Source organism: Microcaecilia unicolor, chromosome 5 (assembly GCF_901765095.1).
Source record: "Microcaecilia unicolor chromosome 5, aMicUni1.1, whole genome shotgun sequence".
NCBI lineage: Eukaryota > Metazoa > Chordata > Amphibia > Gymnophiona > Siphonopidae > Microcaecilia > Microcaecilia unicolor.
In genome coordinates this window covers 233,687,057-233,710,413 of record NC_044035.1, presented here as the reverse complement: position 1 = coordinate 233,710,413, position 23,357 = coordinate 233,687,057, and the positions used below count along the sequence as shown (strand labels likewise).

The 23,357-nt window shown below is 44.0% G+C and overlaps 1 protein-coding gene across 1 annotated transcript in view; it reads left to right on the top strand.

Moving 5' to 3' along the window:
* Window positions 1-23,357, top strand: part of ATP1A1 (ATPase Na+/K+ transporting subunit alpha 1) — a 142,562-nt gene that overhangs the window by 66,728 nt on the left and 52,477 nt on the right. Inside the window, 13 exon segments of the mRNA XM_030203883.1 lie at window positions 2,793-2,852; window positions 4,931-5,060; window positions 5,063-5,119; window positions 5,122-5,132; window positions 6,431-6,460; window positions 6,462-6,545; window positions 7,014-7,070; window positions 7,072-7,149; window positions 7,396-7,513; window positions 8,552-8,716; window positions 8,719-8,819; window positions 12,257-12,455; window positions 20,235-20,344. Of these exon segments, the coding sequence (XP_030059743.1) occupies window positions 2,793-2,852; window positions 4,931-5,060; window positions 5,063-5,119; window positions 5,122-5,132; window positions 6,431-6,460; window positions 6,462-6,545; window positions 7,014-7,070; window positions 7,072-7,149; window positions 7,396-7,513; window positions 8,552-8,716; window positions 8,719-8,819; window positions 12,257-12,455; window positions 20,235-20,344 (1,200 nt within the window).

The window sequence follows — 23,357 nt, the reverse complement described above, 5'->3', positions numbered from 1 at the left end:
GGTCGTCTCCTGCAAAGGGTCGAGGAGCACGTGGGGCCGGTCATCTTGGTGGCTCCGGACTGGCCTCGACGTCCTTGGTCCGCGGATCTACAACGTCTGGCGGTGGTGTCTCCTCTTCGCCTTCCGGTGCACCAGGATTTGCTGGTACAAGGTCCAGTGGCACATCCAGACCCAACTCGCTTCTGTCTTACGGCATGGCTCTTGAACGAGCCCGTTTGACTAAGCAAGGTTTTTCGGGGACAGTGATTTCCACCATGCTGCGGTCCTCGTCGACGCTCCACGTCTCTGAACTATATTCGCACTTGGAGAATTTTTGAGGATTGGTGTGCAGAGACAGGGATTGTACCTTTTCCTGCGACCGTGGCTCAGGTCTTAGATTTTCTACAGCGAGGTTTTGATAAAGGGCTGTCTTTTTCTTCTCTGAAGGTTCAAGCGGCAGCTCTTTCCTGTTTCATAGGTAGGATACGGGGGAAGTCTTTGGCGAGTCTTCCCGAGGTAACCCGTTTTTGAAGGGGGTTCTCCTTCTTCGTCCACCAGTCAGATCGATTTTTCCCTCTTGGGATCTTAATCTGGTTCTATCGGCCCTAACGAAATCTGCATTTGAGCCTTTACAAGACTGTTCTTTAAAGGATTTGACACTTAAGACAGTGTTTCTAGTGGCTATTGCGTCAGCTCGAAGGGTTTTGGAGTTGCAGGCTTTTTCCTGCAGATCTCCATTTCTAGAATTTTCGAAAGAGCGAGTGGTGCTTCAGCCGGTTCCCTCCTTTTTGCCTAAGGTGCTATCTCGATTTCATATGGCCCAGTCAGTGTTTCTTCCGGTTCTAGGATCAGCCTCGGGAACGCAAGAGCAGCGGATGTTGCGTACTCTGGATGTTAAGAGGGTTCTGAAGCGATATCTCAGTTACAAAGGACTTCCGGCGTTCGGATCGTCTCTTTCTTTTTTTTGCTGGTCACCACAAGGGGTTGTCAGCTTCTAAGCCCACGTTGTCGCGGTGGATCAAACAGATGATAGGCGTCTGCTTATCTTTTAGCAGGCAGATCAGTTCCTGAGGCGCTTAAAGCTCATTCTACACGAGGGCAAGCAGCCTCGTGGGCGGAGTGCTCCTTGGTGCCAGCCGGAGAAGATTTGGTAAGGCGGCGACTTGGTCTTCTCTCCACTCTTTCTCTAAGCATTACCGCTGGATATCCACCGGCGCCAGGAGGCGATCTTTGCATCCCGAGTACTTACGGCAGGGTTGCTGGGGTCCCTCCCTTAGGACTACTGCTTTGTTACGTCCCATCAGTCCAATCCTGGGCCGGTCCGGAGGGACGCTAAGTAAGGGAGAAATTAGACCTTACCTGCTAATTTGCTTTCCTTTAGTTCCTCCAGACCGGCCCAGGCCCCCCTCCCTTGATTTATTCCCAGCATTACTGTGTACATATATTCAACTGTCCGCTACAGAGCTGTTCTGCAAGTTAGACAGTTTAAGGAAATTCTGCTTCTGTAAGCTAAAGGCTGTATTACTGTATTCAGTTTATATTGTGGTTAAAAAAAAAAAAAAAAGTTGAAGCAATTAAACAACTGCAGAGTTGCATACATTTGTACATATTTGGCCATACCTCAGCTCTGTTCCGAGTTGTTGGTGAGCCCACGGTTACAGTTATGTCGTAGTTCAAGCCTGTTTATGTTGTGCTTTCTGGCTGCTTGAATTCCTTATGGCACAGAATATAGGTTTTTCTTTTCCTTTCTGCTTTGTTATTCAAATACTGAGGCTACAGTCACATGACCAGGGCTCTTATTGGCTCACCAGAGTCAGAGTTTTTCTCAGTCTCACCTGCTGGTAGGCGTGCATAACCCATCAGTCCAATCCTGGGCCAGTCCAGAGGGACTAAAGGAAAGCAAATTAGCAGGTAAGGTCTAATTTCTCCTTTTAACTTGTTTCTGGAAGACAGATCCAAATAATCTTAAGGATCACCGGCTCTGAGTGAGCAGTTGGGAGAAGATCTCCCCATTAGTATCGGCCAAGTATTTCAGGTGATCTGGATCAGCTGCTGTTGAGAGTCCAAGATGGTGTGGTTGCTAAATCATTGGCCTGATGTGTTGGTGTAGATGGAAGGAGAAAAATGTTGGTGAGGGCTTCCGTGTTAAATGTACAAGATGTTCCAGCAACAGACTATTAAAGGCTGAACGATTTTCATATTTCTATAATTAGATTTTTTGATTTTTCAAGTCCTACTTTCTAAGTAATGCTCAAGGCAGCTTACAGCATTATGAGTATTCAAGTACAATAAATCTGTTTGACGTGAGTTACATTAATTACTGGGACTAATCTGTTTAGCTTGACATATTGAAGCATAAACCAAGCTACTTTCATAGGCTAAAAAAAGTAATGTTGTGAATTAACATCCCTTCCTGCACTTGATAAATTCCATTTATCTTAATGAACTTTTCCCTCCTAGTTTTACCACTCTCCTTTTAAATTGTAAATGTTTGGGTGAACTGGTGGACCACCTCTGCTGTCATGTCTCATGTCACAAGGGGCCCAGCATGTGAACTAAAGTCAGAAAAGGATTTGTATGTCACTGTGGGAGAGTCGGTAAATGCCAAATGGTGGCAAGAAATACAGAAACAAGGCAAAGCAGACAACTTTTACTTTAAAATTCTCTGGTCAGCTGTCGTCGCTTTTGAGGCAGTTCTTTCCTCTGCATCATTTATGTGGATTTGTAAAATTTCAAGAGATTTTAAACCCCAGTGCCTTCCTGTGCACGTAACAAATGACGTATTTCTAACTTTGTTCATTCCCATCTTACAGGAAGATCACAAACTCTCCCTAGATGAGCTCCACCGAAAGTTTGGGACTGACCTGAGTCGGGTATGTACATTAGGCTACTATGTTAAAAGTTGCCACAAAGAGTGTATTATGTACCTTTTGCTTTTAGAATCTGTTTGAAAAGTTTTATATGCCTGTTCCATTGAGTTATAATACATGCATGTTTTAGACTGGGTGTATGAATAAACCTGTGTTCCCGTATTAAAGCCTTTCTCTAATTGTAACTTTTACTAGGATTCTTGGAAACAGCCCACTATCATCCTCTTTATAGAAGCAATGACTGAATAATTAGCAAGCATTGCCACAAATTTTCCTGTATTGGGCAAAGACGTTTTAGAGCATGGTAATCTGTGTAGTATATGCATGAGAGGTTTGCATACCAAGGAGGCATCGTGGGTATCCTGAAAACCTAACTGGTTGGAGTTTCCTCAGGACAGGTTTGGGAATGACTGGTGTAGTCTCATGATACACCAAATTGTCTATAATACATCTGGTTTTCAAGATATCCACAATGAATGTGCATATGAGATCTGCATGCACTGCCTCTATTTTATGCAATTATCTCATACATGTTCATTGTTGATATCTTGAAAACCAGACTGGCTTGGGGTTCCCTGAGAGTAGGGTTTCTTAACCCAGTCCTAGACCAATGGCTTGTGCCCTCCTTCCAACTGATGGAGGTAGAGAAACTGAACTCTTCAGTGAAATCACCAGTATAAGGATCATTGCAGCCTGGAACTTTTCATTATTTTTCTACCTCCAGCAGATAGTGCAAGTTGGATTGCAGCAGGATTTCTTCTTGCAAGCCTGATCCCAGGGAACAGGCTATGGCCTGCATCCCATGAGGTTGTCCTTTAGGCCAGTATTTGCTCTTAGGGCTTAGTTCACAGACCTTACCCTAGTTGAGTCCAGAGGGATCCAGCTTTTCTCAGGGTCTCTGGCAGTTAAAGGGGGGGGGGGGTTCCCTCTCTTCTTTCAACCCCCCCCCCCACCCCAGGACCACTGCAGAGGACCCTGAAAAGAGAAGAAAAAAAAAAACCTGTTAAAAAAAGGGGGGGGGGGTGGGCAAAAAGAGCATGGTTGAGCAGTATGGGTTCCAGAGCAGTGGTAGCCACAGTAGGGCCTTGGGGGCCTGGGCCCCCCAAGGTCTGCTTGGTTGGCTGGTGGGGGTCCCCAAGCCCTGCTAGCAGAAGTTTTCCTCCATACTGTTCACACACCGTGGGAGGAAACTGGGCAGGCGACGTGGTAATGAGCAGTGCTGGAGAAAGGCTTCTGCTGGCAGGTGTTGGGGACCCCGCCAGCCCAGGTATTGTGGGGTTGAGGTGGGGGGTGGAGAGCAGCAGGTGCAAAATGTGCCTATACACTTTGGGCTCAGTGCCCCCCACCCCCCAAGTTGGGTCTGGCTGTGTGCCTGGTCCAGAGTCTCCTTCCATAGCAGGGGGGCTGGGGTGCAACAGCATGAGAGAGTGAATAGTTTTGAGGTCTGGAGGAGGGTGACTCTCTGGTCATGAGGGAACTTTCTGCAGATGAGAGTAAGAATTGGTTGTCTGGTTATGACGGAAGAACTTCCTCATCTCATTGATAGATGACCTCAGCTCTGCGCCATATTGGGGATCCCATTGTGGAAGTGTTTCAGAAGCCCGCTTTTCCCATGTGCTTTGTGCTTTCCTCCATGTTTTCAAACAGATTCCCATGGACCTAAAAAATGTGCAAAAGTAAAGCTTAAAATATATCTGTACACAATGCGTCCAATATACACATGAAGGAGTTTAATTTCAAACTAAACTGCTTTTGAAATTTTAGGTCCATAGCTCCTGTGCTAACTCTTGCTTCTACTCTTTTCACTGGTATTGCTGTTATCTTGGTAAGGTGTTGGTAGACTGACCTTGCTTCTGTATGGTGTTGGTTTGCTTGAAACTCTTCAGTTTGACGAATCTGTCAATCAAATGAGATCACAAACCTAGCAGTTATCTAATCTCAGAGGATGGTTGTATCTTCATCGACTTGAACTAGAAACAGATACTATCATATAACCCAGGAAACACTTTTTTTTATTCTGTCTTGTTGATTTGAATAAAGTATTTCTCTACCCGTGCCCCCCTTTCCCCCCTGCCCCTTAGGGTCTGACAACTGCTCGTGCAGCAGAGATCTTGGCTCGGGATGGTCCAAATGCCCTCACCCCTCCTCCTACTACTCCTGAATGGATCAAATTCTGCAAACAGCTGTTCGGCGGTTTCTCCATGCTTCTGTGGATGGAGCTGTCCTCTGTTTTCTGGCTTATGGTATTCTAGTTGCAACTGAAGAAGACCCCTCAATGATAATGTAAGTGTGTTTGGAGGAAATGGCAAGTGGCAGTGCTCTTAAGCAGGTTTTAAAACTCTGATCATGGTACTTGTGCTCGGTTTTGGATTTCTTCTGAGGTGAATTGTTGACTAGTAAAAAAGGCCCGTTTCTGTGTGAAATGAACGGGCGCTAGCAAGGTTCCCCCCTCCCCCGGTCTCTCCCTGTGTGCCCTCCGAGTTGCATGTGGTCCTCCCTTCCCTCTGTAGACACGTAAGGCATAGTAGTGCAGTGTAAGCAAGGAAGGCAATTTGGTTAATTTCTGTTTCCCTGCCCCGCGCAGCTGTCATGGCCATACACTCAAAAGAAAGGCAAACCTGTGAGGCGCTGGCATCCATGTTGAGGTGTTGGCGGGACGGCATGAGTGTAAGTCCCTCCATTGCACCCTCCGACATTGAGTCTCTCTGGCTGCCTGCCCCCCCCCCCCCCCCCCCCCCCCCCCCCCGAAGCGGTTTTGTGCCGTTTTTGTATGGTCATTTTGGGCGCCATTTTGGTTTCGTCGGCGCACTGGCAGCTGAGTGTCAGGGCAGGGGGAGGAGTAGGGAAACAGGCTCCGCGTGTTTCCCTACTCCTCCCTTCCATTGCGTTCCTTTCGGTCATCAACTCCTGCCGTTCCATTGCGTTCCTTCGGTCATCGAAATTGTTCCGCCCTCGACGTCATCACGTTCGACGCGAGGACATGACAGAGAGACATGGTCAGTGGAGAGGCTTCACCACCACGAACTAACGAACCCTTCATGGAAGTGGGGAGGAGCTTGGGGCTTCATTAGAACGTTGGGGTTGCGAATTATGTCTGGATGGGGCGTGGCTGAGGGCGGGTGTATGAGTGAAAGTGAGTGGTGCTGACAGCCTACAACAGTACAGGGCTTCAGTGTTTCCCTGCCACACAGTGAGCTTCAGAATTGGAGGTGAGAATTATTTATATAGATATCCCTAAAGTGAAGTCACTTTTTTTTTGTCTAGACAACATTCTGTAGCCTGTTAGCTGCACAATACTGAGTAGTAATTCCTGTTTGGCAGTTTTATTTTTAAATACTAAGTGGGATGTGCTGAGGCAATGCATTTTTCTCTTAGACAGTAGGGGGTAGGTGAGAGGGGGCAGAAAGACTTGCTACTACTGTCGCTTTCTGGTATCTTGAAACCATTGGATGTAAACATTTGTGCTATTAAGTACAGTCTGTGCTATCCTAACTAGCAAGACATTTCTTGCTGCTTCCTCTTCTGGTTAAGTAACACCTGGTCATGAATAATTCTCATACAGTTTTGTCTGTTCCCTGCAGTTGTATCTTGGAGTTGTGTTGGCTGCTGTTTGTCATCATCACTGGATGTTTCTCTTATTACCAAGAAGCAAAGAGTTCAAGGATCATGGAATCTTTCAAGAACCTGGTACCCTCGGTTGAGCTGAAAGTAAAGGGCATGGCAAATGTTTAAAGTATTCTTGGCAAACGTATTAACCATCTCCATTCAGTGGAAGTTTGTCAGGTAGAGGTTCGTTTTCCAAATGAAACTCAAATCTCATCCTTATGAGCATTAATTCTTTGTGGGCGTTTGACACTTATCCATCCCCAAAGGCACCAAAATGTCAATTCAATAGTTCCTTTGTAAAGCAGTGGTTGACATAAGAATTATATAATGTGGCTTCTGTAATGGGAAAATAATGGTTAATACTCGTGTGTTTCCTAGTTTGAAATATTTTTGGCACTTCGTGTAACTTAATAGTGGAGCAATTCATAAAAATTGTGGGCTACTACTTAGTCTTCGTTGGCATTGAAGTAGAGATCCATGGTGGGCCAGAATGAATGAGTGGATGGAAGAGTGAGTAAATGGAAAAATATTAGTCTTTGTGTGATTCATCCTTCCCAGCAAGCTCTTGTGATCCGGAACGGGGAGAAGATGTGCATCAACGCAGAGGCAGTTGTGGCTGTGTGATCTGGTGGAAGTTAAAGGAGGAGACAGAATACCAGCAGATCTCAGGATCGTATCTGCTCATGGTTGCAAGGTACATGAACTTCATGATGCACAACCTGTCTCTGGGCTATTCTGTAGAGTAGTTGTTTTCAGCTGATGTTTTTTTGTGTTTTTTTTTTTGTTTTTTTTAATTGGCAGTGAAGCAAAATTTTGCACCTAAAAGGGGACTAATAGGTATTGGGTGAATTGTATGTTTGTGGGATGAGAGAAGAAAATACAAGATGGTATTTTACCTATAATATATTTGCCTCTCTGCTCCAACATTCTTAATCAATAGGTGGATAACTCCTCACTACTGGTGAAATCAGAGCCTCAGACCCGTTCACCAGATTTCACAAATGAAAACCCATTGGAGACTAGGAACATTGCCTTCTTCTCTACCAACTGTGTGGAAGGTGGGTAATACGGCTCAGGTTTTAACTATCAGAATTAAGCAGCTTGTCACATTTCTTCTGAAGGTGGTGCTGCTGCTATTCTGACCAGCTTCATGCCTTCGGTTTAGCTAACCATCTATTTATCTCAATTGACTTTCTTTATAATCTGCACTTGGCCCCTCAGCTACATAGTAAGGTGTTTCATTTGTGTGGAGGAGTAGCCTAATGGTTAGTACAATGGCTAGGTCTAAGCCCCGCTCTCTCTTGAAACCTAGATGTAGGTCTAAGGGCCCTGCCTGCCCGCTCCCTGCCCCCAGTTGTTGGTCAAAGGGAGAAGGAGCATCCTCGTCTCTCCTGCACCTAACCAGCTCTGCTGACAGAATTGCCAATGGAGGTCCCGGTAGCCATCTCGTGGGGCCTATTGCTTGAGGTCCAGCAGCATTTTGAAATTGGAGCTGACATGCAAGGCAACAACTGTGGATCGCTACTGATCCTCTAGACCACCAAAGATATGGCAGGCCTGGCAGTGGGGTGGGGGGGCGCTCAGGCCTATAGTGGTAGTCTAGGAGTGGAGGAATGGGGATTGTAGACTGCACATTAGTGTTGGTTTCAGTCAAAAATACACCAGCGTTTTGGCTGAAACTGAAAGATCAAATCTTTTTCGGCGCCAAAACTGAAATGTGATCAGCCTCTTGTTCTACAGTGCTGTTAAATGTGTATCTTTCTGATACTGCTTCGTGTTAGTCCTATTAATAGGTTTTAATTTGCCATTTTGAAGTTTACCTCATTGACTTATGCTTTTTGGTCATTTTACTATGTTACGCTGTTAATAAAACTAAGTTTTTTTTGTTTTTTTTTCTCCTGTTAAACTGTACCTGCTGTACACCACCTTGTGTGAATCTCTTCATAAAAGCAGTTAACCTGAATGAATAAATATAATAGATTTTCATTCACACTGCAGTAGAATGATCATCACATGTACTGATCTTCAGCAGTTATAGTGAATGTGAGCCATGCAGCAGTTATTACTGATGTGAATCTGCTTTTCCTTCTTTTCAGGCACTGCACGTGGTATTGTCATTAACACTGGAGATCGCACTGTTATGGGTCGTATTGCTACCCTTGCATCTGGGCTGGAAGGTGGCCGAACACCAATTGCTATTGAGATTGAGCATTTCATTCATATCATCACTGGTGTGGCAGTCTTCTTGGGCGTCTCTTTTTTATCCTTTCCCTCATACTTGAATACAGCTGGCTAGAGGCTGTCATCTTCCTCATTGGGATCATTGTGGCTAATGTGCCAGAGGGACTTCTTGCCACAGTCACGGTAAGGGGGAATAGGCATTGTGGTTTATGGTTGGTTTTATATTCTGCCTAGAACAGAGTACATCATAATTAATACATTGTAATCCGATAAAAAATCTGATACTAAAAAAACAATTCACATAAAACACATTATGTTCAACCAATTCTATTCAAGGGATTGTTTCCTTTGAAGTTAGCCTATATTCATATGCAGATGATATAACATTACTTGTTCATTCTCCAGTATCTTTGACAGTGTGTTAGAAATTCTTGTTTTCGGAAGATGGAGTGTTGGGCAAATCATTTTTGGTTGAAGCTTAACTCTAAAAGACTAAAAACTTTGTGGATCCTTCTTGTATTTGTGTAGGATTCTTTGGATCCTTGTATTTAAGATTACGTATGAATTTGTATTGGAATCTTTGAGAGTGTTGGGGATTGTTGGATCCACATTTATAAATCACATTGCAGATTACATATTTAGTGTGGAAATATTTTTTAGAATGTCTACTTTATTGAATTAAACACTTCTGTAAGAGCATTTTTAACTTGTTCTTCAAGTATTCATTCTTCCACAGCTGTCACATTCTATAGTATCTATAGGCTTTTTAGAGCAACCCAAATAAAGCAGAATGTAGTAGTGTAAGATGATTTTTGGAGTATGTAGATTGATCAGCCTGCGTTGGCTTCCTGTTCAAGCACATAAAATCTTACAGGGTCAAGCACAGGGTATTTCTCTCAATTTGTAGAGCTATCATTTTTAAAAAATCCTTTTGGTCAAGGATTATGACTCTTTGCTATCTGTCGGTAAAATTTGAGATTTTACACCACATACTTTATCAAACAGCATAACATCCTTCCTTTCAGTATTAGGTCTAAGATTTGTTACTAGAGGTTTAGAAAGTTGGTACATATTTAATGTTATGTAATTTTCTAGATCTAGCTAGTTTTATTTTCCACACTCAGCTATTTTGGTTTGCAGCAGAACATAAGTATTTATTGTATCGTAAGTTACAAATGAGCTAGTGGTTCCTCCCATTGAGATGGAAGGATTGCTTGAAACTGGGCTTGCTGCAAAAATATCTTGTATATAACTTGAAACATGTTGGAGCTGGTCTTAGACAATGAGATTTTTCAAGAAGCATTTGTATTATTGCTATGACACTACTGTCGAGGCAGAAGTGTGGGCCATAGACAGTCGGTGACTCGGACGTTTGGGGAGACTAAAGAAGGTGGGACTGGGGCTAGGATGGGGTGGGATGTGGCATGGTGAGACTAGTTAAATAGGGTGGGGGGATGACACCTATTTTAACTAGCTTTCAGAGGCCAAAACCACCTTCCTCAGGTCAAGTTTAGGCTTCTGAAAGCAAGTCAAAAATGTATTGAATTAGTCTATTGAAAAGGTATCCTCTTATTTTCTGTGTTTTGCTTTTATTTTAATTTATACTTCACCCTAAATAAACAAAATTCTTTTCTACCTTTGTTGTCTGGTCACTTTTTTTCCAGTCGTGAAGGCCCAGTTTCTGGTTACTTCTTTCCTGTCTTCTAAGATGTCTTTCTAGGATGTCCTGTTCATTGGTGGTTGTTCTCTCTCCTGTCGTCTTCACTTCTTCCACTGCATCCACCTCCGACACTGATCTTTTTCTGCCACTGTCTATTCAGATTTCTTTCCATTCTGATTTATTTCATTCTAGGTTGTCCTGTTCATTTGTTCTTCTCTTTCTCCTTTCATCTTCGCTTCCTCCACTCTACATCCATCTCTGGCATTGATCTTTCTTTGTGTTCTGTTTTAATGCCTCTGTCCTTTCAGATTTCTATCCATTATGATTTCATTCATTCTATGATGTCCGTCATTCTTCTCCTCCTCTCTCCTCTCTCTCCTGTTGTCGTTACTTCCTCTATTGCATTCATCTCTGACGCTGATCTTTTTCTTTGTATTCTATTTTTCTGCCTCTGTCGATTCTGATTTCATTCAATCGCCTTTTTTCCACTACATCTACTGCATTTTTCCTTCACCCAGGCCCCCCATTCCCATTCTTATTCCCCAGTCTTTAATTTACTTTTCCATCTCTCCCTTTGCCATCCAATGTCACCTCTCTGTATCTCTCACCCTGCCAATCAACATCACCCATGTCTTTCTTCCCCCCTTCTGGCATTACTATCTCTTTTCCTCTAGCCACATTACCCTATTCTTTGTCTCTTCTCCCATCCAGCATTATCCTGTTTCTCTGTCTTCTCCCCATCCATCCATCACTACCCCATTATTGTCTCTCCTCTCCCATCCAGCATTACCCCATGTTTTTCCTCTTTTTCTTCATCCCTCCCTCCAATCTAGCATCACCTGCTGTCAATCTCTACTTTCTTCCTCTTACAGCCTTCCTCAGTGGGGAAAGACTGGAAGTAATGGCAAAAACAATGTGAAGATGCATGGGACCAGCTTCCTACGTGCGCCTCTACTAGCTCTCCCGGTCTCACACCTGTCTGATGCAGGAAGTTTACATCAAGGGAGGTGACTGTCAGCTAGCGGCAGCGAGCAGGAAACTGGTACCACACCTCTTCACGTTGCTTTTTCCGGTGTGCTGCCGTAGACCTGGGAAGAGACTGGGCTCTGCATCAGTGGCAGTGGGAGGTGAACTGGGAAATGTCACAGTTGGGGCTCTTCCCAAGCCTATTATACTGGGCACCTATGGCCCTAACACTTACTGTGGAGCTCTTGCACATCTTATTTGTAGCTTATTTTGGGTACTGCAGGTAAAAGCCTTCAGACAGCAGTTGTTATGGTCTCTCTTTTCTTCTACTATGCTCACATGCTGTTCATGGGTGCTGTAGTGTTGAGACCAAAGTGAGCCTCAGTTCTGAAGATAACTCGGGGAAGCAATGGTGTCCTCTGATAAATTACACTCTATAGTCAAAATCTAGAGGCCCTTTTACTAAGCTGCGTTAGGTGCTAAGGTGTGCCTAATTCGCAGAAAATGGAGTACTGTGGAACAGACTACAGTGTCCCATGGTATTTTGAGAATAGCGCATGCATAATGAAGAACTAAATAATTCTTTGTATTTTTTTGAGGGATGTTTCAGGGGTGGTGTGTATGTTCCTATACTAACCAGTTAGACCATCTACATTACCACTTGTTAACTGGTTAGCGCACAGATAATACCGGAGTCCTTACCACCTATAAAATAGGTGTTTGTAAGTGCCCCTGCAATATTAAAAAAAAAAAAAAGCCATATGCTAATTGACATTTAGTGCATGGCCATTTAGGAAAAAATTGAAGTATTCACGGTCACAGTAAAAAGGCCTTAGTGCGTGGGAAAGGCTCAAGAAAAGGCACACTAAAGCCTATTTTTGCTGCAGCTTAGTAAAAAGACCCTTAATTTTCATAGTTAAGCTTTGCTAGTAAAATTAATTCATTGAAGGTTTCCACTGAATCAATTTTTGCATTAGTGTGCTTTGTCTCTTAGGTATGTCTGACACTAACTGCCAAACGTATGGCTCGTAAAAACTGTTTGGTGAAGAATCTGGAAGCTGTGGAGACTCTGGGATCCACATCCACAATCTGTTCTGATAAAACTGGAACCCTGACCCAGAACCGAATGACAGTTGCCCACATGTGGTTTGACAACCAGATCCATGAAGCAGACACCACAGAAAATCAGAGTGGTAAGGGCAGGGAGGTAAACACAGCTCTGACATGCCACACTTTTCCCATGAGCAGCGTACACTGGAGATTCAATTGGTAGTGCAACTGAGCCATGTGACATAAAAGAAATCCTTTACAATTCTTGCTACATCACAGCATGCAGTTTCATTTTCTAAATGAAGGTGCCGAGCAGAAGGGTACAAAGTGAACGCTTGTATTCAGGTTACATAATTTGACAGATCCCCTTTTGATACATCAGAACAGTGTACAAAACAATCTAATAAAAGAACATAACGGCTATAGAGACTGAAGTAGATAGGAAAACTGAGAAGAACAATTGACTTTCTTTAGGAGGGATATTAGATATCTTATTGGCGTTTACCAGTGTGCTGTGTAACTATGCTACCTCTCTAATGTTCTTAAATTCGTTCCTTTAGTTTTTGTGTTTAAATTTTTCTACTGTATTCCTATTTTTCTGTGCATATAGGTTGGAATAGTTCATTTTTATCATCCGTTTCTGAGTATTTATTTTTCCCTTTAAAATCTAAGCATAAGATGTCTAATGTACATCCTAGAAAACTTTAGTCCACCCAGTCTGCCTCTTGTGCTGTCAGTGGTAGTTCCTACTTTCTCATGCCATTAAGGTCTTGTCCTCATACATGCTTGAATTCTGCCATTATTCTCTGGAAGTTTTAGAGGCCGACCAAGTTTTGGTTTTGGCATGGCCCAAAATGCAGGTTTGGGTTTTGGGTGAAAATGCTGGGCATTTTGACCAAAACCACAACCCCCTCCCTCCCCAAGATCTCCCAAGCATCAGTAGGCAAGCCCTGGTGGTCTAGAGCAGTGTTTCCCAAGTCCAGTTCTCAAGTACCCCTTGCCAGTCAGGTTTTCAGGATATCCACAATGAATATGCATGAACTTGATTTGCATACACTGCCTCCATTTTATGCAAATCTTTCATGCATATTTATTGTGGATATCCTGAAAACCTGACTGGCAAGGTGTACTCCAGGACCAGATTTGAGAGAAAACTGGTCTAGAGGCCTCTTCAGAGGCCGGACAGAACCCCCCACTATTTCCTGCCCGCTGCCTTCACCACCTTTTTTAAAACAGCTGCTGAAACTTCTTGCATTAGCCTCGTGACACTGTCACGGGAGGTCTCGGCAGCCCTATTGAGATTGGCACCAGCGCTGCTCGAAGGGGGGGACTGGTGGCCCTCAGTGATCTTTCATTTGTCAAAGAGGCTGCGGCTTTCATCGTTGGGGGGGGGGGGTAGGCACGACTTTGGTTTTGTTTCAGTCGGCCTCTAAAGTCTGTTTCAGGTGTCCACCATACTCTGTGAAATCTTTCACCAGTCCTTTTTCATCTCTTGCCCTTCGTCTGTATTTGTATTTATTGAAACCTGTTAGATATCTTATTTTCTATTAAATACTACTATCTCCATTTGAGAAGGATTTGATGAGGCACACAAGTGGATGATGTTCGACACCGGAACAAAACAGCTCTCCAGAACTTATTTGCTGTTACTATAAACAACCCTGTTAGTGAAATATAGTCAATCGGCTCCAATAAATCTTAAACCTTACTAGTGTAAATTTCTGAACACGCACTGCCTTCTTTCAAATAGCAGTCCCACAATCGCTCACAGGCAGATGATCAAAAGCAAACTCCGGTGCTAGAGGCTGTTAGCGCCATACTAGCGCTGGCGTTTGCTAGCTACCGCCCCATGATCAGAGCCCTCGAGTGCATGAAACAACGCGCTCGAGGGCTCTTAGCGCAAGTAGCATGCAAGTGCATGCTAAACAGGGCTCTTAGCACAAGTAGCTTGCAAATGCATGCTAATCAGCGCTTAACGCATTCACCCCCAGTGATCAGCGACACACACCAAAGATTGGGTCGCTGACCGCGACAAACCCTAGGCCAGCTCCGAGCTGGTGTTAGGGTTTGCAGATCATTGGGGAGGAATGGTGAGCCCTGTCCAGCATGCTGGCAGGCCCCCATTCCCCCCTACAGTAAACCTGTCAGCGAGGGCAGTTGAGGACGTCCAAAATTTGGACGGTTCTGTGACGGGGCAGTTGAGGACGTCCAAATTTTGGACGTTTCTGTAATGGGCAGTTAAGGACAACCAAAATTTGGATCTTTCTATGAGAAAGACGTAGAAACATCTAATTTTGGATGTCCTTAACTGCCCCGTCACAGAACCGTCCAAATTTTAGACGTCCTCAACTGCCCCGGCGCTATACCTCCGACACGCCCTTGAAATTTGGCCGTCCCTGCAACAAGGGCAGTTGAGGACTTCCATCTTCCGATTTAAAGATGGGCTTTCTTCTCTTTTCATTGGTCTCCAGCCCAGACCTGTCAAACAAGTGCGGGAGGATTGTGTGAGCGCATGCTCAGGCACAATTCTCCCGCACTTCTACCCCATGATCAGAGATAATTGCGCTGCTTAAATTTGCATGCATTATCTCTGATCATAGGTCTAATAGCGCCCTGCGCAGTTCCAGTGCTATTTTAGAGCGCTGTTTGGAACAGCGCAGGGCTTTTGATCATCTGCCTGACAGTCACATAAAAACAAAGCTTTCTCAACATTTTTATTAAAATCATCTGTTTTTAAATGTATTTCCTGCTTTGAGATCGCAGGATTGTGGCACATGCAAAGTCAGACTTAGGCCTGCTCACACTGCAAGAGAGACAGCAATGAGGTCCACATATTGTGTATTTGTATGGGTCTAGTTCAACACCAGGAGGACTGTTATGAGTGTAGATGGATGTAGAGGCTGACCGAGTTGTTTATTTATCTATTTATGGTTCATTTATACCCCACATTTTCCCACAAATGCAGGCACAATGTGGCTTACATGAATTACAAAAGTAGAGAAATACAACACAAGAATTTTACAGCAGAATTAGGAGAGAACACTAACAGCAATTAGGGTGACTAAACAGCAGAATTACTAATGGAGTAAGTTTTTTCAGAAAGGAACGTTTTCAACATCTTCTTGAAAAGGTAGTGATCACATTGAGATTTTAGGTTCAGAGGTAAAGTATTCCAAGTCTTCGGGCTGGAGTAGTGAAAAGTAGAGGCAAAAAGAAGCTTGTATTTGACACCCCGGCAAGACGGATAATGAAGTTGGAGATAGATGCGGGCTGTGTTGATGGCATTTCTAGGTGGGAGGTCTATTAAAGGAATCATGTATTCCAGAGCTAGACCGTAAATAATTTTATGCGTTAAGGTGCAGAGCTTGAAATCAAGTTTTGGGTTTTGGCTGAAAAATACTGATGCATTTTTGGCTGAAACTGAAACTCTCCACCCCTCCCCCCAAGCCACCTGACCCCCGATGGAAATGAGTCCCCCCCCCCCCCCCCCCCCCCCCCACCTCCATAACCATCAGTAGGCTTGTCCTGGTGATATATGTAGTGGAGGAGGAAAGAGTCTTACTCTGTCCTGCTTGGTGCTGCTCTTGCTTATTCTAGTGCCAATCTTAGTATGGCTGCTGGGACCTCCTGCAACAGTCTTGGCAGCCATTTTAAAGCAGCAGTGGCACTGGGCAGGAAACAGTGGGGTTGTTGCCTGCTGCTCAAAGCGACAACCACTAGGGCTTAAAGTAGGGCCCACGGATGCTCACGGGGGGGGGTGACTTCTGGTACATGGCCAGGCATGATGTTTTTGGTTTCAGCTTTGGTTCCAGCCAAAACAAACCACATATTTCAGCTGCAGATTCAGTTTCAGCCAGAAACAAACCATTGGTTTTAGTCGGGCTGTAAATGGGATGAGCTGAATAATAGTCTTGACTAGCTTGTGAGCACGGAAGCAAAAGGGAGGCTCCTAAAAATGAAGAAAATCTTCAGTATGAAAGTCATCTGTTCAGTCCAGCAAATGGTCCTTCCTCAGTGTTGCCTCCATCCCCTCATGCAGTGGCTTCAAAGTTCAATCATGAAATAACTGGAAGCACAGAAGTTCCCAGTGCGGTCATAGTGGTCTGAACTAGAAAAATCCACAAATAGTGGTTGCACAGCACTGTCATCTTAGTGAAGAAGACCATAATCGTTGTCATACCAGAGTTCAAGAAGTTTGAAAATAGTGTATCTGTTCATAAGCTTCTCACACTTCTGATGTAAATAAAACTCCAGTGTCCTATTGAGGCCCTTCTTGACGAGTGCAGTCATCAAATTGTGATGCATATTCAAGTGCACCTGCAGTGATTCTCTCCCTTTGCTACTATCAGCTGCTAATTGGCATAATACTACTGTGCTAGAAGGTTCCAAAGTCATCCGTGATAAAGCAGCTAACCTATTTCTGGTTACTTTGGTGATGGATAGTCTATTTAGTTTGCTTTATACCAGAATGTTCTCATTTCAGTGAAATAAGCTTGTCAAAGGATATTGAAAGGTTATTTTAGGAGAGTATCACGGTCCTGCTATGCCACAAAACTCAGTCCACAAGAGTGAGTTAAACTGTTGCAGAAAGAGCCATAATTTCTCAGGAACCAGTGATCTCATCTAGATCCTGAGTCACAGGATGGGGACTTTACTTCCTTTTCCTCAGTGTTCTCGGGCAGTATTGTAAAGTTTAGAAATCTGCAGAACATTCCCGAGAGACATCACATGAATCACTTCAAATCTACCCCCCCCCCCCCCCCCAAAAAAAAAAAAAAAAAACTCATCTCTTCATGAAGACAACTTAACTCAGGTTTATAGTGAGGATCTCCAAGGGAGGTTGTTTTTTTCTGCTGCACCAGGAGGCAGACCCTAGAGCTGATACTGCTATCTTTAGAACTTCTATAAATTTAGATCTGTGGTTTACTACAAGAAAAGTGGCTTCATATGTAGTGGACTTGTGTGCCTGTGCAGCCAGCCTCTTGAAAAAAATCAAACCTTTTAAGTATAATCTGTAACCAATTTGTAGATTCATTAAGACACAACTTCACATAACTGTTGCAGTTGAATTGGCAGTGAAGCTAAATGTGGGGAGTATACCAGTATGCCATGGGATAAAGACCCCAGACTCTTGAGCCATTTACAGTAGTAAGGAAAACTTTTCAGGTACTCGTGCTCCCACTTGTGTGCCATAATTCAGTCCTGCTTGCACAGGTAAGCAACTCTTCCTCTAGCAGGTATTCCCCATAGACGGCAATTAAACAGTTTCACTCTTTGCCCCAAGACATGATTCAGAGCTTTAAATTCAGTGGGCTGTGATGTGTGGGTAAGGTTGCACATACTCAGAACTTTACACCAGTTCTGAGCTTTGGGAGAATTTATCCTGGTGCCATCAATGTTGTACCTGCTTGTATGCCTGATTACTGTATATTCACACATATATAAGATGCACATTAAATGTGTATTTTTATAAACCCAGGCGCACCTCTGTGCATCCCTCCCCCCCAACTCCAGGTCCTCCATGCACCACCAGCATCTTCTCCCTTTCCCACTTTGTGGTTCTCATTTCCTCCCCAGCATCCTTTCCCACTTAGGCCAGCAGTAGGGCTGTTGCCTTTGGGCTCCCTGCTGTTCACTCTCCTCTTTCTCTGTCACTGCAGTCTTCCTTATTTTGGTTTATGAATCCACTCCAGCTGCGATTCAAACAGGCAACCTTGTGTGTCATAGGGGGGGCTTTACCTCCTCTGATGAAACTTCTGTGTAGGCTGCTTTAGAAGTCATCAGAAGTGAGGAATCCAGGTTATTTTCCCCCCCCCCCCCCCCCCCCCCCCATTTGACTGACAAGTTTTCTGTTGGGATCACTGTGCCGAGTTATAAGAATAGCCATACTGGGTCAGACAAATGGTCCATCCATCCCAATATCCTGCTTTCAACAGTGGCCAATCCCAGGTCACAAGTACCTGGCAGAATCCCAAATTAGTAGCAAGATTCCATGCTACAGATCCCAGGGCAAAGCATTCTCCTCGACCTATCCGCCGCTTTTGACACTGTCAATCACAACTTACTTCTCGACACACTGTCCTCTTTTGGGTTCCAGGGCTCTGTCCTCTCCTGGTTCTTCTCTTATCTCTCCCATCGTACCTTCAGAATACACTTTCATGATTCTTCCTCCACCCCTATCCCGCAATCTGTTGGAGTCCCTCAGGGTTCTGTCCTTGGACCCCTTCTTTTCTCAATCTACACCTCTTCCCTGGGCTCCCTGATCTCGTCTCATGGCTTCCACTATCATCTTTATGCTGACGACACCCAGCTTTATCTCTCCACACCTGACATCACTGCGGAAACCCAGGCCAAAGTATCGGCCTGCTTATCCGACATTGCTGCCTGGATGTCCAACCGCCACCTGAAACTGAACATGGCCAAGACCGAACTTCTTGTCTTCCCACCCAAACCCACTTCTCCTCTACCTCCACTCTCTATCTCGGTTGATAACACCCTCGTCTTCCCACCCAAACCCACTTCTCCTCTACCTCCACTCTCTATCTCGGTTGATAACACCCTCGTCGTCCCCGTCTCATCTGCCCGCAACCTCGATGTCATCTTCGACTCCTCCCTCTCCTTCTCTGCGCATATCCAGCAGATAGCCAAGACCTGTCGCTACTTCCTCTATAACATTAGCAAAATTCGCCCTTTCCTCTCTGAGCACACCACCCGAACTCTCATCCACTCTCTCATTACCTCTCGCCTTGACTACTGCAACCTACTCCTCACTGGTCTCCCACTTAGCCACCTATCCCCCCTTCAGTCCGTTCAGAACTCTGCTGCACGTCTTATCCTCCGCCTGAACCGATACACTCATATCACCCCTCTCCTCAAGTCACTTCATTGGCTTCTGATCAGGTACCGCATTCAGTTCAAGCTTCTGCTACTAACCTACAAATGCACTCGATCTGCAGCCCCTCCTTACTTCTCATCTCCCCTTACATTCCTACCCGTAACCTCCGCTCTCAAGACAAATCCCTCCTTTCAGTACCCTTCTCCACCACCGCCAACTCCAGGCTCCGCCCTTTCTGCCTTGCCTCACCCCATGCGTGGAACAAACTCCCCGAGCCCATATGCCAGGCCCCCTCCCTGCCCATCTTCACATCACTGCTTAAAGCCCACCTCTTCAATGTTGCCTTCGGCACCTAACCACTACACCTCTACTCAGGAAATCTAAACTGCCCCAACTTGACATTTCGTTATTTAGATTGTAAGCTCCTTTGAGCAGGGACCGTCCTTCTTTGTTAATTTGTACAGCGCTGCGTAACCCTAGTAGCGCTCTAGAAATGTTTAGTAGTAGTAGTAGTAGCTTTCCCCTATGTCTCATCTCAATAGTAGACTATGGATTTTCCTCCAGGAACTTTTTTTTTTTTAACCCAGATATCCTAACTGCTGTTACCACATCCTCAGGCAACAAGTTCCAGAGCTTAATTGTTCATTGAGTGAAAACATTTCCTCCTGTTCGTTTCAAAAGTAGTACCATGTGCTCTTCTTGAGTGTCCCCTAGTCTGTACTTTTTTGAAAGAGTGAAAAAATCGATTTGTTTACCCGTTTTACACCACTCAGGATTTTGTAGACTTCTATCATATCCCCCCTCAAGCTGTATTTTGCATGCTGAAGATCCCTAACCTCATTAACTTTTCCTGATCTAACCCAGTATGGCTATTCTTATATTCCCTTTATCATTTTGGTTGCCCTTCTTTGAACCTTTTCTAATTCTGCTAGCTCTTTTTTGTTACGGTGATCAGGGTAGCACTCAGTACTCAAGGTGAGGTTGCATCAAGGAGCCTAGGTTGCCTGGAATTCAAGTACAATTGTCAAATTCTAACAACTGACTTAAATTTTTAAAATCTTATTTCCATTGATTTGATTTTCTGCAGGTGCATCCTTCGACAAGAGTTCTGCTACATGGACTGCACTGTCTAGAATTGCTGGTCTCTGCAATCGTGCTGTGTTCCAGGCAGGCCAAGAAAACGTACCGATCCTTAAAGTGAGTATGACCCTGAACCACCTCACTTCTGCTTAACGTTTGCTGTCTGAATCAGGTGTTGCAGATGAGATCAAGTGGCATAATAGCAGTGATGGGAGCAAGTTGTAGCTGCAAACTTGGAAAATAAACTTTCCTTTTATTTTCCATGTTAAACTTTAGGAATCATCAGCGCCAGCTTAAACATTGGACCAGGTGAGGTATTGGCTCAGGACACCAGCAGAATTTTTTTAAAGGGCACCAAACTCCCAGCCTCTGGTGTCACCTGGTGAAACAGTTAAGCCAGTACCCCCCCCCCCCCCCCCCCCCCACCAGGAATGCTCCTTTTTCCCCCCACGGTCCTATAAATTGTGTGAGTTTCTGGCAGCAGCCTGAAAACAGGCTACCTTCACCTAGGCCCTGGGACTTCACTCTGCCATGTCCTGCCCATAGGAAATTGCATCAGAGGAGGCAGGGTGCAGTAAAGGGAAGACCCAGGACTCGCACAAGGTTTTTACAGGACTTACTGCTGTCACTCAGCGCTGAGTCTGTCTTAAAGCCAGAAGATGATGGTTGCAGATTGAGATCCCTTATTCTCTGCACTGAGGCTCAGACTTGTACAGAAGTGTGGTTAAAAACTGTCAACCAAGTTGAAACATGGCTGTTAATGATTTACATTATGTTAATATATGGCCTAGCTTTAAGGCTACCACTGGAATATTGCTGGCCAAAGCTATGCAGCCTAAAAACAACTGAAAAAGTACTGACTAGGCCAAACAACAAGTAAGTGATTTAATATTTGAGAATCTGCAAAAAGCAGGTCTGAACAATGAGTCCTGCCACAAATTGGTACAATTTTTAATTCAAATATAGCACCTGTAATGAAAGATCAGATGAATAAAATGGAGCTTATTAGTTTTGGTATACAATGATACAGAGGTAATACAGAGTTCATGAGAAAGGTATGAAAAGTATTGCAGCCGGAAGATGTGAAACTGTTATCTCAACGCTTCCCAAAACATGTTGATAATTAGCAGTAGCTGAGAACGGAAGGAGGTGGGCACATCAGATAGCAGATCGCATGGGAAAGTATGATCTCAGGAAGTTGAGACATATTAGGAGCTAGGTTTCTCACCATTCACTTCTATGGAGAGGTTTGTGTATAAAAGAGGGGAGACGTTTGCCTTAGTAGAGGACTCCTCTCCAACGCTTCTGTCAGACGGCGAAGCTCTGTGCGGTTGAAACCAGAATCTGATGTCTGTATTTGTACCAATTTGAAGACTTGTCTTTGGGTAAGAAATAAAATGTACCTATCTATCTAAACCTTTCTCTGTCTCTATTTTTATAGATTCTGTCTTCTCTTTACCTAACATTTAGCCTACAAGGTAGATCACATACAAGTGACACTCAGTCTTTACAGAAACTTAGACAGATTTTTAATAAGCCTGGGATTGGGTGACAATGGAGGTCAGAGAAACTATACAGAACCTGTTATATGGAATAAGTACCTTTAGTCCCCCGTGTGAAGGAGTCAGATAGAGGTCTAAAAGAGGGGAAATTAAAACAATTAGCTGGTCTCACACTTAAGTAATATCCAGTTTAAAGTGGTGTGGAGGAGTATCCTAATGGTTAGTGCAGTGGGCTTTGATCCTGTCATCCTAGGTTCGATTCCCACTGCAGCTTCTTGCGACTTTAGGCAAATCGCTTAACCCTCCATTGCCCCAGGTACAAAAAAACTTAGATTGTGAGCCCCCTAGGGTCAGAGAAAGTACCTGCATATAATATGTACACCGCTGTGTATGTCTAGTAGTGTTATAGAAATGATTAGTATTAGTAAAGTGTTAGCAAGCTAGAAGATTACATAATCTGTAGACGAGACGTTAAAGTGTACAACGGCATGGTAAATGCCACAAATAGAGACACTGGTGCTCCTTGTATGTTCCTTTTGTTCTCTATGCCATTCCTTGTCACACTGGGCTAATTACACTCCTTTACCACAAAGCCAAATAAGCACCTCTTGTCTGTCTTCATCTGTATCGCAGAACATTGCTTACATATGAAAAGCATTGATGAATGGTGCCATTTGGCCTCATCTAATCTATTGTCTAGAATGGATATAACAAAATACCTCTGTGGCTTTTTTTTTTTCAAGGTTTTGTGATCTAGTTTTCATGGTAAATTGGAGATAGCAAATCATCACCCACTGGATTTTCTTAAACTTTGGATCCACACCTTAGTCTTTGATAATGTCAAGTCAGTCATGTATCTTTTGTACCTGCATAGGAAGAACCTGCTGGTGCTTAATGCAGTTAGAAGCACAAAACCTGACTGCAGTCGTAAACACAGAGCTTGTCCAGTCTGCTATTCAGACCACTCGTGAGAGAGAAAGGGATTATAGAATTGAAGAGATCCTCTACTTGTCCTTTGCTTCCATGTACTCAAATACTGTGCTTGTATCCACAGCATTTGTTGGGAAGCTGTTCATACATTTGCTTCTCTTTATAGAAATAAACAGCCTTTCACATTTTGACCCCATATTCCAGAGCTTCCTTTTGAGTGTTGCACCTCCTATGCATTTATAGTTTGGAGGTATTTAAAAGTCTTATCTCCTGTATCCTGTCTCTTCCCAAGTCTTTGTATTTAGATCTTTGTACCTATATGGTATGGTTTATGATTAATTGTCCTTTGGATGAACTCATCAATTTTTTTTTTTTAAAGGGGGGAAGGAGTTGTATGTCCTCAAGAGTTACATACAGTACCCCACATGGGATCTCGGAGACTTAAATAGAAGCATTGTCCTTTCTTCCTGCTGGCCATTCATAGTAATATAATAGATGGCAGCAGATAAAGACCTGTACGGTCCATCCAGCGATTCTAACCCCACTTTTGTCGCTTTTCTCTGAACCGCTTCATCTTTTTACATCCTTAGCAAGATACAACCTCCAAAACTGAACATGATAGCAAGTAGGGCCTTACTAACTTGTACAAGGGGCATCAACACCTCCTTTTTTTTCTGCTGGTTATACCCCTCTCTATG